Source organism: Protobothrops mucrosquamatus, unplaced genomic scaffold (assembly GCF_001527695.2).
Source record: "Protobothrops mucrosquamatus isolate PMUCROS unplaced genomic scaffold, P.Mucros_1.0 scaffold2230, whole genome shotgun sequence".
Taxonomy (NCBI): Eukaryota; Metazoa; Chordata; class Lepidosauria; order Squamata; family Viperidae; genus Protobothrops; species Protobothrops mucrosquamatus.
Window position 1 is genome coordinate 142,640 of NW_015388320.1, and position 14,564 is coordinate 157,203.

Below are 14,564 nucleotides of genomic sequence, written 5' to 3' on the forward strand. Positions count from 1 at the left end.
GTACAGCTCCAACAGAATCATAAAATAATACATATAAAATCAAGTTAAATTGTGTAATGGTTAAGGCATCAATTAGAAATCAGGTGACTGTGAGTTCTAGCTCTGCTTTAGGTCAAAGCCAGCTGGGTGACTTGAGCCAGCCACAGTCTCTCAGCTTTAAGAAGGAGGCATGTCAGAAAAACCTTGCCATGAAAACTGCAGAGAATAATCTAGGCAATTGCCAAGAGTCAAAACTGACTCAAACGCACAAAAAACAAATATATAAATAATACTATTTTATAGGACATAAACTATGGAATTTACAGCCATCACAGTTAGGCTGATCAATATAAAATATTTTAAATTCATGGTGATAGTTTTGTTAACGGTTATCAACCATGATTTATGATTTAGTCCTTGGCTTACAACCACAATTGGAACTGGCATTTTGGTTGTTGAGTGTGAAGTGCTCATTAAGCATTAAGATGTCACATAACTGCCCACATGACTGTTTTGCTCAACAACTGCAATTCCGGCACCCTTGGAATTTATAGTCATTAATTTATTTTGACATTCCTTAGCAGCTAGATGCATTTAGCACCAGAAGTTTAGACCTGGAGTATAACTCTGTCAGGTAAGGATACGCAATTCTTCAAAGAAAAAAAAATAAACAAGATGTCTAATTATGCTCATTATTCAGTGCTCCCATTTTATAGAACTATTTCTGAGTAAACTGCAGGACTTCTGAATTATCAATTGATACATCATTTTTTTCTAAAGTGTCATCTAGTAAATATACATGAATCAATTCCACTTATTTTAAATAAACATTTGATATAATTTTTTTTTATAATTGCAAATGAAGTGCTTTGCATTCTATTATTGGAAAAATATGAAAAATTCTCTCCATGTTATTCTTTTCATGAAGAAGAAAAAGAACAATATGGGCTCTGTGTTGTATCATCATTATCATAACTGTGAAGGAAAGGCAGACCATCCCTTCCTTGGGCTAAGAAAACTGAGATTTAAATAAGGATTGAAATTACCAAGAACAAACTAATAATGAATAAGAAAATATTGAGGTATATGAAAGCACAAACTTATTTGACAACTTCTGGTCTGAAAGATTGTCTGTGAAGTTTTAGTGTTTAGTTTTCATGTCACATATTTGAGCAATTATAATACAGCACTGAGTGGAGGGGAAAAACATTTAAGATTACAGAGAATACAAAGCGCAGAGACTATTGTGAGGGCTGAGGTTCAACAGAGCTGCCTTCTTAATAAACCACTGTTGTATTGGTCTGTAGATAGTTATCTGTGGCCTTTTAAACATTTCTGAGAAACATTTCACAGATTTTTCCACTGTGAAACTTAGAAACCACAAAAAAGAAGTGGCAGTTTCCTCATCTCTATTAGGCAAAGCTGATGGCCAGAGCTCAGCAATTAAAGGCATGTATGTTTCTTGTAGAAGAAGGAAGACTGATATTAGTATTAATGGGACCTCTTTTGTATTTGCCAGCTGTACTCCTATTGCTGCTTGGTGAGTTTCACTTAGTGCAATTTCTTTTTATAGAAGTCTAAGTTCAGGTTTGCTATTTCTTGCTGATAAAAGTATATTCCAGTATTAGCCAACTGGATATCTTTGAATGCTCACCTAAAGCTACCCAACCTTCCATGTCTGATATTCAGAGAATATCACATCTGTTCACAAAAGTTCCATTTAATGATTCTAAGAATTGATAATGTACTTACTTACACAGGTCTTTTTCCATTTAGGATTAGTTGTACAGCGTTTGAAGAGATCTTTTTAATTATTTCACAATTTTAGGAAAGCTGCAAGGCACCACTATTCATTATCTCTATATCCTATTTGTAGTGACTTATGCATTTATGCTATTGGGATGAGTCCGTGTTGTAAAGATTTAATGAATCCTATACTTTGCTGATTATTGCTCTTGTGTCTTGTTCTCTTAAATTAATACTAACCAAACAAGGTTTTGGAGATGCTGATCCTCATGATCAGATTAAGGACATAAGTACATTCAGGTGGGATCAAACTGTTTTTTTAATTAAAGAAAGGAGGGCTGTTATTTCACTTTAGAACTTATACTATACTTATACTATATATCTTTTCATTTTTCCCACCCCAATATCAGCAGAAAATGCATGTATACTTAGTGGTGCAATCAGAATGGGTACTTGAGACACAACAAACTAGCTCAGGGCCTACAGTTGTTTATATCATTTAAAATCTTTCATAGAAGATGTGTCCTTCTCCAATACTTAAATTCAATTATATTAAATTACAATTAATTAAAAATAGTGGGATAAATCAAAGATATATAATGTCTCCAGGAACTTATACAAGTTATTTGGATGATTTAATAATGTTTAATAAGGCAAAAAAACAAACATAACAATAATCCTAAATATAAAACCAAAAATATTGAATAATATGAAAGAAGACAAGCTTCACATTTCAAAAGAAATGTTAACTAATACAAAAATCAGTCAGTCCTAAACCTAGATCTAAAAATATATCCAGCAAACCAAAAGAAAGTGGCTTCAGTTGCTTGTAATTACTATGTGCCTTATTATATGCCACCACATTAATTGGTTGTTGATGTCAAATGATGGGAACTGTGCTTATCGTTGGGTGGTAAATCCTGTAATATTATTCAAAAGCAGAGTAATTAGGACTCTTTTTGAGTTCCCTGTAAAACTGATAATAGAAGAAGGCTAACTAAAGAGCTCCTCTAACTCTCAGGACATACTATGATATCTTCTTATATCTACATATCTTCCAACTGCCAAAGGAATCACTTTCCATAGGTTAACAATGGCTCTTCTCCAGTCAAGCTATCTGACTACATAAGATGTGTAGCTGGTTCCATAATAAAATACTGATTGTGATAGCCATGATTCAATATTAAATAAATCAAGTGATGTTACATTGAACTCATCTATGTTATAGGAATGAAGCCCTCGATCTTGAAACAGTTTTGAGCTCTGATTTAAACAATATAACGAGATTTTAAAAAATCCATCATTTCATCCTATTAAAGGACAGAAATAATTAACATATTTTTGACAGTTAATTTTACAGTAATATATATGCACAATATCTTGTGACTTTTTTGTAATTAATACGTTTCAGCCTTTCTTTTGGTCTCTCTAAATGATCCAATTGTTCCTTCTTATACGCAGCCTAGAATTTCTGTTGATTCTTTATTTTCTTGGAAATAAAACCAACCTTGATCAATATTAATCAGAATTGTCAGATTTCTTATTCAGCATTATATAACTCTCCTAAATGATACACAGCACTTTGTTTTAATTCACTTTCTTTTTTCTGAATTAGAATTAATTTTTTTACTAAATTAATTAATGTGAAGAAGTACTTGGCTAGATTATAGATAGAAACTATACATATTGCTTTCTACAAGTTTCTAGAATATTAGTTTTTATTAAATTATTATAAAGCTTAATTTTTAAATCATTATCTCACTACTGGTTATAAATATGATAACTTCATATTTTAAAAGCTAAAATGATGCTTGACTATGCACAGGAAGAAACAGGCTGAATATATGGAACAAAATTAAAACTCAATATGAGTTAATACCACTTTACAATGCCTTGGTAAGGCCACACTTGGAATACTGCATCCAATTTTGGTCACCATGATGTAAAAAAGATGTTGAGACTCTAGAAAGAGTACAGAGAAGAGCAACAAAGATGATTAGAGGTCTGGAGGTTAAAACATATAAGGAACAGTTGCTGGAATTGGGTATGTCTAGTTTAATGAAGAGAAGGACGAGGGGGGACATGATAGCAGTGTTCCAATATCTCAGGGGCTGCCACAAAGAAGAGGGAATAAAGCTATTTTCCAAAGCGCCTGAAGGCAGGACAAGAAGCAACGGATGGAAACTAACCAAAGAGAGAAGCAACCTAGAACTAAGGAGAAACTTCCTGACAGTTAGAATAATTAACCAGTGGAACAACCTGCCTCCAGAAGCTGTGAATGCTCCAACCCTGGAAGTTTTTAAGAAGAGACTGGACAGCCATTTGTCTGAAATGGTATAGGGTTTCCTGCCTGAGCAGGGGGTTGGACTAGATCATCTCCAAGGTCCCTTCCAACTTTATTATTATTATTATTATTATTATTATTATTATTATTATTATTATTATTATTATTATTATTATAAAATAATAGGATTTATTTAATAAAGCTAAAGCAGAATTCATTGTTTTTTTTTAATTCTAATGCAAGATTTTTGAATGTCACAAATGTTCTAATTTGCATTATGTTACCACTGTCTAACAATAGTTATTGGAAAGTTTAAATTGTCTTGTTCTCATCTACCACTTCATGGGTCTGGACAATGTGTTTTTTTAATATCTTAATGTAATAAACTGGACTAATTCTATTATCTTTTAATAATTTGTCCCTAGACCTCTGTGTGGGAGAAAGAATGGTGTCTATTCAGAAAGGACCTCTTTACCGAGTAATAGGCACACACATCACTATTTGGTGTAACGTCAGTGGCTACCAAAAATTGGAACAGAATTTTGAGTGGTCCACTTATCTGCTATCAGCTCCACAGAGAGAGATGCAAATCATCAGCACTGGAGACAGTGGATTCTCGTATGCTGTCTACTCCAAGCGTGTCAAAAGTGGGGAAATTTACATTGAAAAGATCAAGAAAGATTCTGTTCTCCTGCACATTAGAGACCTCAAGGAGAACGATGCTGGTGTATATGAATGCCACACACCCAACACAGAAGGTGTTTATCTTGGGACTTACAATGCCAAAACAAATCTCTCAGGTATGGTAAAGTATGGGGTGCATATTCACTTATACGCCTATATAAATTTTAATGTCAGATGTTTGATTTACTCTACTAGATTTTCTTCTACTCCACATGGAGAGTGAAATGTATAAAACTACTTGTAAGACACTATACATGTGTCTGTTTATCTAGGTTCAGCTTAGTGATCATAAGTTGTTCATACTATATAATAATACATAATTATAAATCTTAAGAACTAGATAATTAATTCCACTTCAGTGTCAACTTTATACCCTCATTCATCTTAGCCTTAATTGTTTGAATCCAAGTTCACAATTCCTTCAAGATCAGTATATCATTATCATAGTCTTTGACTAGTACACCACAATCCCCTCTACAAAAAAGGATTTCTGTCTGAAGAATGTAAAACTGCAATTGGTCTTTTCTTTCTGTTTAGTAATTCCAGACACACTCTCTGTCACCATGAAGTCACAGATTCCCATGCAAAATGAAGGCGACTCTTTGGATCTCATTTGTCAAGTATCAGTGGCAACAGCACAACATACCCACCTTTCTGTTGCTTGGTATGTAATACCAGAAGGAAGGGACAGAAAGGCCCAAAAGATTCTTTCCCTGTCCAAAGATTACGTTCTATTTCCAGGCCCTTCCTACATTGAGCGGTTCAACTCAAGAGACATCAGGCTAGTGAAAACTGGGGATACTGAATATAAATTTTCCATCATCAAACTTCAACAATCAGATCAAGGTAAACTGTACTGTGAAGCAGTGGAATGGATTCAAGACCCTGATGGAACTTGGAAAGATATTGTCCAGAAACAGACAAATACAGCATCATTGACCATTAAATGCCTTGGTAAGCATTTCTTAAACTAACATATGTGGCATTTTATAAACAATGTATAGTAGCAGCTAGTAAAGAATCTGTGGGAGAACTGTTTATGTCTCCCACAAATGTTGTTAGTTTATTTTATGGTTCTGAGTTTTCTATAACCATGATTTTAAAAAGCTTTAGGTATAAATGAACCTGGAGTCTCCATTCATCAGATCTCTCTACATAATCAGCTACTTAGTGGGATTTGATTTGGTTTTTCTTAAAAAAAGAATTGAAACATATTTGAAAAATTCTATTGCTCTGTGGTCCTGTCCTATCAAATTCAGAAAAATGATGATAGAGAAAAGTAAACCTTACACACAAGATGGTTGCCTTTCTCAGATACAGATATAAAAAAAACTCAATTTAGGAAGACCAGGGGAACGGGTACTTCTGAAGCACATCCATATAACTCAAGCAGTGATTGAAATAGTGGAGAAAGAATGCATGGGGATATCTATTATTTCACTGCCCAATTTGCTAGTGCTGTGATATTCCAGGCCCTGTTCATGTGATTCTGAGCCAAAGAGGAACTGAGGCAGTGGAAGGAAAGAAAATGAAAATGAAAATGGAATTGAGAATGTCTTGCCTCCTTTTGCTTTTAGCCAGTTTTGCTGTGATACTAAGTAAAGGAAAATGATATCAAATTTCAGCTCACGATGGTTATGAAATCCATTACATAACCAGATGGCTTCTCTACCTTTGCATCAAATTTGATGACTTCTACAAGACTTCTACCAAGATAAAAGGGAGACCTAACCAAAACAAGTGTCTTTTTTTTAACAAGTTAATTCTGTAATAGTGGAATATGAGTTCTCCCAATTGACTTCTACCATAAAAATACGACATCCATGTAGCACAATATAAATTTTGTGTATTCAAATATTTAGTGCATTTAACAATTTTCTAGATAACAGTTATTAGATTTCCAAATATCTCCCTTCCACTTCCTTTTTCAGTCACACTCAGTTTATGAAGTTATGCACTTTGAACTTTGTTATAAAGACTGCTACTGAAAATAAAGAGAGTTACAACTTACATTAGAATCAGGCTCAAGTGAAGCTTAGATCATACACATGGCAAAATAAATTTTAATGCATTTGTGAACTGAAACAGCACAGTTTAAAGTTCCACTTTACCTATAAAAAGATTCAACAAATATTTCTCAATGAAAAACATTTTAGCAGGATTTCTATTCTGCATTATTCAATATATTGATAATTTGGGGGAGATTAACAATTAGATCAGAGCAGCCATTAGCTGCAGCATTTAGAATTATAGATGCCTTTCCTCCCAACACACTGGAGAGTTGATGGGAAAGTGCATTTGTAAATATACCTTTGATAAGAATATATTCTTCTTTTTACCTGTTACTTTTACTGTGTGAAACAAAATAACTGCTTTATTCAGTTATTCCAATGCATTTCTATTTGTTGCAGAAATGCAACTTATTTGTTGCATAAATCCAAACACACACACACACACACACACACACACACACACACACATCCCTCTTGCATTATTTTTTATAAATAACACAAAGTGGCGAACATATCCAGTACACTTTACTCCTCCTATTTAACCCACAGCAACAACACTGTGGGGTGGGTTGGGCTAAGAGAGAGTGATTGTCCCAAAGTCACCCAGTTCACTTTTATGGCAAAGGTGCAATTGAACTCGCAGTCTCTTGCTTTCTAGTCTGGTACCTTCACCAAACTGGCTCTATATATACGCAACTTCACTGGCTCCTCATATATGCTTGAATTCATTCTTATGAGTCTTGGCAGGGGTGAACAATAGTGAGGAATTCTGAGAGCTACAGTCCCACCATACCTGAGGGATCCCAAGGCCTTACCCTTGCACTAGGACAGCGGTTCTCAACCTATGGGTCGCGACCCCATTTGGGGTCGATCGACCATTTCACGGGGGTCGCCAAGCAAGGCTGTCCGCCATTTTTTTGTCCGCCATTTTTTTTGTCCGCCATTTTTTTCCCTTTTTCCGGCGGGTGCCTTACCTCCCTTGGGCTGGGCCAGCTGGTGGTCGGCCTGCTCCGTCTCTGCTGCTTGCCAGCTACGCCTCGGCCGGCGCAGGGGGCAGAACCACGCATGCGCGGCGCTCCCGGGCAGGAAAAGTCCTCGACTTACGACCGGTTGGGTAGTCCTCGACTTACGACCGGTTTAGTCCTCGACTTACGACTGGTTTAGTCCTCGACTTACGACCGGTTGGGGGTCGCGGCACTAGGATGATTATTTTAATGGGGTTTTTTTTGCCTTTAGTAACATTTCATTTTTCCTGGCCCATCCATACTCATAATGTTTGTAATTGTCATGTCATAAATACCAGAGTTATATATTTTCCTGAGACAAAGTAGAATATAGTTATTCCTCAAGATACAAATCATGCTTTATGGTACTTAAAATCCTCTACATTATCTTGGCATACCACATTGAGAAAACCTACAGATACATCTTCCCATACCTAGCAGACAGAGGAAAAATAATAATACAACAAAAACAAAACAACTTAGATACAATTTAGTAATACTCCAACATGCTGCCGAATTGCCTGTGATCTGAGACAACTTCTTCATTCAACTTCATGGTTCGGTCACTTGATCTTGTATGTTCACTCTGTGTATTTATTTTTATTTCTGCAGATAAAAAATCGAATATGAATAACACTGCTGTCAAAAATTCAACTCTGAACGGAATAGAAAAGCACCTCAGTTGCTCAGTGGAAACCCAGAATATCCATGGTTCTGTGTGGGTTGGCTCCATCATGATGGGGTGGTGGTTAGTGCTGATCATTACTGGGCCTCGTCTGTCCGAAATGACAGTGAAGCAAGACCTAGCGTGAGAAATCTTCTAGTGCAGCAGCAAAGCAGTGACAAGCATATCCTTATGGTAAGTCAGGTGGAACTGATAGACAAAGAAACATAGAGCTATAAGATTTCTGAAATAAAAAAACACGCTCTGAGTTCATTTTTCATTATACAAGAAAAATTCATCTGGCATCAGTACAAATATGAAGTCTCAAGGTCAATCAGGCTAGATTTTTTTTTCTATACATAAAGTTGGCTTGACTAATAAAATGCTGTTTTTTTTCTCAGAACTGATAGATTGTAGCTTTTCTATTATGTATGGCAAATGCATTTGTTCAGAATTTTCCAGACTTTTCACATTCTGTAGTTAAAGTCATTCTCAAAAGTTTTGAGATATTTGGGAACTGTGAGGTTTGTGTTGCATATAAATATATAAAATAAATAAATGGATAATGAAAATAACTGAGAAAATTTATTTTAAAATAGCAGGGAAAAATAAAGCAGATGGCATAAAACAAAGGAATAAAAAGGTGTCCCAAGATAAGGGAATGGATTATGTGCTTTATAATACGGGAACAAACTCTCTGACTTCCGAATATCACAATTTAAACCAAATATATTTGCATGTAAAACTTTTGCATGCTTCAATCCATCCCTATGTGAATAGAAGCTAACATGACCTTAGCATGATACAAAGTTAAATATAACGATTTTCTGAACATTTGAATACAATCTTACCACTTATGCATACTTTTTTGAATCCACATGTTAAGATGTTGCATATAATTTTGTGCTATGTAGAGGCTATTTCAGCTTCTGTTCACTTAGGCATTCATTGGAATTTCCATTTTTGCAGGGTGCCTGAACTTTTATATGCACATAAACTTTGACGTATAAAAATAAATAAATTAAAAGGATTTCTGGTTTGCGCTCGTAGTGCATGGCCGCGCGACAGCAGACCTCCGCTCCCCATGGCTAATTTTGCCCTGCCAGGGGGACCCTAGATGGGTCCAAAGTCTCCCCGTAGAGGTGACCGCAAAGGAGAGGCGCTCCATTGATCACGAAGGAAGTTTACCTTTATTTTATTGGCAACAGCAAAGCCCTTAGCTATGCAAATCATGCCAATGTGGAATGTATTAAAGTTAAACACACCAGAATACTTGATTATTCTTTCTTTTGTGTTTTTAAAATGAAATATAGTTTACTAAAAAGTTTAGTCTGAAGAAACTGGTTGGCAGTTGGAAAGGAAGTGAAACAAAGATGCATGTTATGAAGGAGCAAAACAAATTCTTGAATCAAGATGGCCAAATTATTGAGTTCCCTGAACTCAAGGGAAACCTCTGAACATGTTAAGGAGATAATTAAGTCTTCTCAGGTATCTTCAGATGCTGGCTCACAAGTTATCTCAAATCCACACTTCTATTTTAATAGATAACTAGTCAGCAGTTAACCACAAGAGTTACTTCTTGCCAAATTCCATTTTATTAATATTCTCACTATAAGTGGAAAATCTATCAGAAAATATAAAAAAATAGGATGATTGGCATTTGATATCATTATTGGTTAGTATTTAACATACAACTATATAAACATTGCTTGTATCCTCCTTAAGCGAAAAGAACCTTAAAATCTGACCCCAGTGCTGATAAAATAAACTTGGTGCTTTCTGAGCTTGGTTGTTGTTGTTGTTGTTTTTTTGCAGACTCCTATTTACCCAACTTGGTAACAAATTTGATGTTTGATTATTTGTCTGTTGGTAGTTCCTTGAATGGGATATTGTTACTGCTTGATTGTTGATTAAACCTGGTGTTAATCTCTGCTTATCTGAGTATTGATTGCTTTGATCTTTTTGTTTCCTATTTGTTTTTTTGATTATCTCTTTTGAATGATAATTAGATGTTGTTTATCTCTGTGTGCAGGTTGATGACTGATTTGTCTGAATGCCACAAATAAACTTTGGCTCAAGCAGATTGCATAGTCACCACTCATAAACTGTGTCACAGGGAACTTTTTTCTCCTTTCATTACCTGTTTAAAATATACAGCAATGCATTATCAGTCTGTAGGATTTGAAAACACTAATGGCTGAAATCAAAATAGGATTTAAGACATGCTGATAAAACCACTTTGTTGGCCACAATAAGGCTTCATTAGTAAAGTAAAAATGAAAAATCCTGGTTATTGTTAAATATTAAGAAAATATAGGTAATGCTAAGCAGCAGGCTTAGTGAATTTAAGCATGCCTGTTAGCATTACTGTGCAGGATAGTAGATTATTCTAGAAAGCAAGGCAGTAGCAAACTTAGATAAGAACCTGAAGGATATGGATTTTTTTTAAAATAGCAATAATCCGAATTCTTAAAGCTTGCATGGTTGTGAAAATAGGCTATAGAGAAAGAACAATAGACATCTTCAAATTATAGATGCAAAGATTCTTGCTGAAAGTAACAGCAAGACTACTGTACAAGAAAAAGAATCCATCCTGAACCAAATAACTTCCTTGAGGTGATAGTCAACAAATAGAAACACATAATTTGGATATATGATGCAAGTGGATGATATTCTGTTAAAAAATTTTGGTAAGGTTGAGGGAGGTAAAAGAAGATGACAATGGTAAAATAACTAAACAAGATCAAAGAATACAATAAACATGTAGATGGTAGACATTTGTAATATAATTTTCAAGGGAACAACCCTGATTTAATGCCATCCAATGAATTCACTCATTCATTCATCAGAAACAAATGATCCTCTTCTGCAAATATTTGATGAGAGAAAGACTGTATTAAAAAGCTTACATCTACATTGCTATCCATGTTCTGGTGCATCCATTTTGGTAGATTTTTGGCAGAAATGCGTGAGAAGTTATGTATTTTAGCCACTTGTTCTTTTGTTCAATATCACTTGAGGACCCATTCTGAAGATATTCATCTTTTGGGCAATTGTGCACTTAATGGAAAAGAAATCTAAATAATAAAAGAAATACATCACAAATAGGATACATATCTAAGTTCCAGAAGTTACATCGCAGATATATCATAAAATACTTTCAAAAGATTTTAGCTGATTTTATGGGAGACCTCAGCAGCTATAGCACAAATATTGCTTGACTTCCTTTGAATCTTATCTGCTTAATGAGATAAAAAAGTAAAATGGTCAACCCAATCCAGTGTCAATATTTGTGTTCAGTGTATGTGCAATTGAAGTCCAAAACAATATTCTCACAATATGAGCACTGTGTAGCGTAGTGTAGCATTGATACCTTTTCATGATAGACAGTTGTATACCTGAGATATTGTATTCAATGCACTTATTCTTGTAAACTAAAACTTTGTGAAAAATAGTCAAAACATCTGGAAATTTTATATTTATGCAACCTTTTAACTTTAAATACCATAAGACAGTATAATAACGACCTAAGATAACACACAAAAAAATTCAGGACATGAATTCTACTACACAATACTGAAAATGAGAAGAATACAATAATATCATCTTCAGAATATGAAGAGAACATTCATCTTAGAAATGATCATCGGATATATTACCTTATATCAATTGCATTTTGGAATCACATGTCAACATCAAAATATGCTGCATGGTGATTTTACCCTCCAAAAAACACTGATAAATATATCTCTTTACATCCCACTTTGATCCTGTGGGTGCAGAAACAAAGAGCTGCCTGCAATAAACAAAACCATTGCTGCGGCAGTGCGCTAGTACTGAAGTGACTCAACCTATGACTCTGGGTTTTTACTGAGGGTAGGTAGTGGGTTTCGCAGAGCTATACATTGACTGTACATACAGTATGAAAAAGCTGTTTGGTTGTTTGGATATTTCAGTTTCCGAGGCAGCAGACCTATTCAAAACAAAAGGGGAAATTTGGCAAGTGTATGCAGTTGATTAACTTAGTGGGTTTTTATTTTTCTATTTTTGACATTTCTTTCGAGAAGAACTACACCAGAGGACTAAAAAACCTAGAAGAAGCAACTGCAGTGTTTGTGTGTGTGTGTGGGGGGGGGACTTCTAAAAACTAAAGATTTATTTGGGCAATGCTAGTCCAGATTCTGTGGATTAAATCAGGAATCACTTCCAGTGAAATTCGACTAAAATCTAGGATCTCTGCTTACATGTTGCTCCTGCAAGAAATAAGTCATAGTTTAGTTTAATCATAGTCTGGACACACGTCATACTGAACCATGAAATAAAGTTTACAATCTCTGATAACTGGGTTCACAAGTCAGATTAACTCAGCAGACTAGCCTGTTCTTTCTTTGGATGATGTGTGAATCTGAATGAGCCTTCAGTAAGGTCTGACTTCTTTAACTATAGCTTAGCTTCCACATGGAATTAAACTTCCCTTAAAATGACCTTGCCTTTTGATAGCCATCTGGCTTAAAAGATGGTTTCTAAGGATGGTCGCCTACCTCTCCAAGCTGCTTCTATGAGCTCTAAAACTAGACAGAGTCTAACAAGTATCTGGGACCAGCTGATCAAATAGATCCCACCTGGCAGTCATATAAATTAGACCATACTAAGAAACCAAGACCATATAGGTCATGTAGGTCATGTCTATTTGTGTTGTAACAGCTAGTGTAACAAAATCTTGCAAGTCTGAATGGATTTCTCTCCTCTCTCACATTATATGAATTAGAAAAGGGGCTGTCTGAGGCATTCACTTAGGGAAATTCCTTATGCTCTCTGCACTGCCTCCCTGTTGTGGGTTACAGCATCAAAACATTTCAAAACTATGTCCAAACCCACTATACAGGACTGATAGTAATATCTCCAATTCTAGATCATGTTGCCAGTTGCCTAAGTTTAAAAATATAAGACACCCCCCCACTATGAATTAGGCCAAAGATAATTTCATTACCAGATTAAAGTGCTCTGGGGAATTCTACTGCCTATACCAGTGGTGGCGAACCTATGGCACTAGTGCCAGAGGTGGCACTCAGAGCCCTCTCTGTGGGCACGCATGCTGTCGCCCCAGCCCCGCCTCCCCCGTAACCCCCTCCTCACCAGCAGCCCCCCTGGAGAAGAGTCACCCCCGGGTGCGGCCCGTGCAGAGCTGCACAGCCAAGCACATGGCAGCTGGGCAGCAGATGATGCTGCTGGGTGCGGGTGGAGGGCGTGGCCATCATGGCGCTGCAGGGCCGCCTGGGTGATCTGCAGCGTGCCGTGGATGGCCCCGAGGGTGGGCGGGATGAGGCCAGAGCAGGGCGGGAGCGGGCAGGCGGAGCGGGGGCGGGCCGGTTTTGGGGCACTGTTTCTAAAAGGTTCGCCATCACTGGCCTATACTGTAGTCTCAAGCAGCTCTGGTATGAAGGTTGCTCTGCAGCAAATGGACAGTAGGGTGCAAGGCCTTCCTTCATCCATACAGCCCAAATTCAGGAAATGGGACACATAACAGCCTACCTTGAAAGGGTTTCTCAGATAATTGCCACACATCCACACTGACTCTAGATTAGTAGCTGATACCACGCATGAATGAAACCTAGTTGGGCTCATTTCTGAGAAGGCAATGCAAACAGTAAGTTCTTCATTCACCATTAAGTCATGGATATTGTAAACTTTATTACAGGGACATTAAATAGCAGCAGTCACAACTAAAGAGCATCAGTTAGGGTTTTGAAGCACAATCCTGGGAGCTGGAAGGCAAGTTTGGCACTAAAACGTACCTCAAGAGTCAACCACATTCTTTCTGCTCATCATTACCATAATGATCTTGTCTTCCCTCCTTCCCAGTTTCCCACACACAATCTGATCTTCACCTAAAGTAAGCACCCAACAAATTACCTCAATTTCCAGCCTTTCAATCAGAGTGTTCATCGGCCTTAAGTGCTTCTGTCTGGTACTCAACATAGCTTAAGTTACTTGTTTAACTTGTCTCCCTAGTATTCGAGCAACATATCGATCAGACTAATCCACTTTATCACCAATCACATCCCACCACACTGTTGCTTGGGATGAGATCAGAAACCAAGTCAACCTACATGGCAGAAGAACCTATTTTGCATTCCTATAACTTCTGTCTCTTATTCAAGGAATAACAGTGGCGATGCCAACAACTACCT

General features: G+C 36.4%; 1 protein-coding gene across 1 annotated transcript; it reads left to right on the forward strand.

Annotated features, from left to right (window-relative positions):
* Positions 1-1,407: 1,407 nt before the first annotated feature.
* Positions 1,408-8,910, forward strand: CD101 (CD101 molecule). The gene is made up of 4 exons (XM_015824424.1): positions 1,408-1,519; positions 4,435-4,809; positions 5,231-5,647; positions 8,322-8,910. The coding sequence occupies exons 1-4, from the start codon at positions 1,435-1,437 to the stop codon at positions 8,519-8,521; spliced, it is 1,077 nt and encodes a 358-aa protein (XP_015679910.1). The 5' UTR covers positions 1,408-1,434; the 3' UTR covers positions 8,522-8,910.
* The last annotated feature ends 5,654 nt before the right edge of the window (positions 8,911-14,564 follow it).

What these genes read in the sequence shown, in the direction of transcription:
- CD101 (XM_015824424.1), top strand. Translation starts at nt 1,435, where the DNA reads ATGTTTCTTGTAGAAGAAGGAAGACTGATATTAGTATTAATGGGACCT. An exon ending in TGCCAAAACAAATCTCTCAG is followed by an intron (nt 4,810 to 5,230) that starts GTATGGTAAAGT and finishes CTTTCTGTTTAG; the next exon opens with TAATTCCAGACACACTCTCT. An exon ending in ATTGACCATTAAATGCCTTG is followed by an intron (nt 5,648 to 8,321) that starts GTAAGCATTTCT and finishes TTATTTCTGCAG; the next exon opens with ATAAAAAATCGAATATGAAT.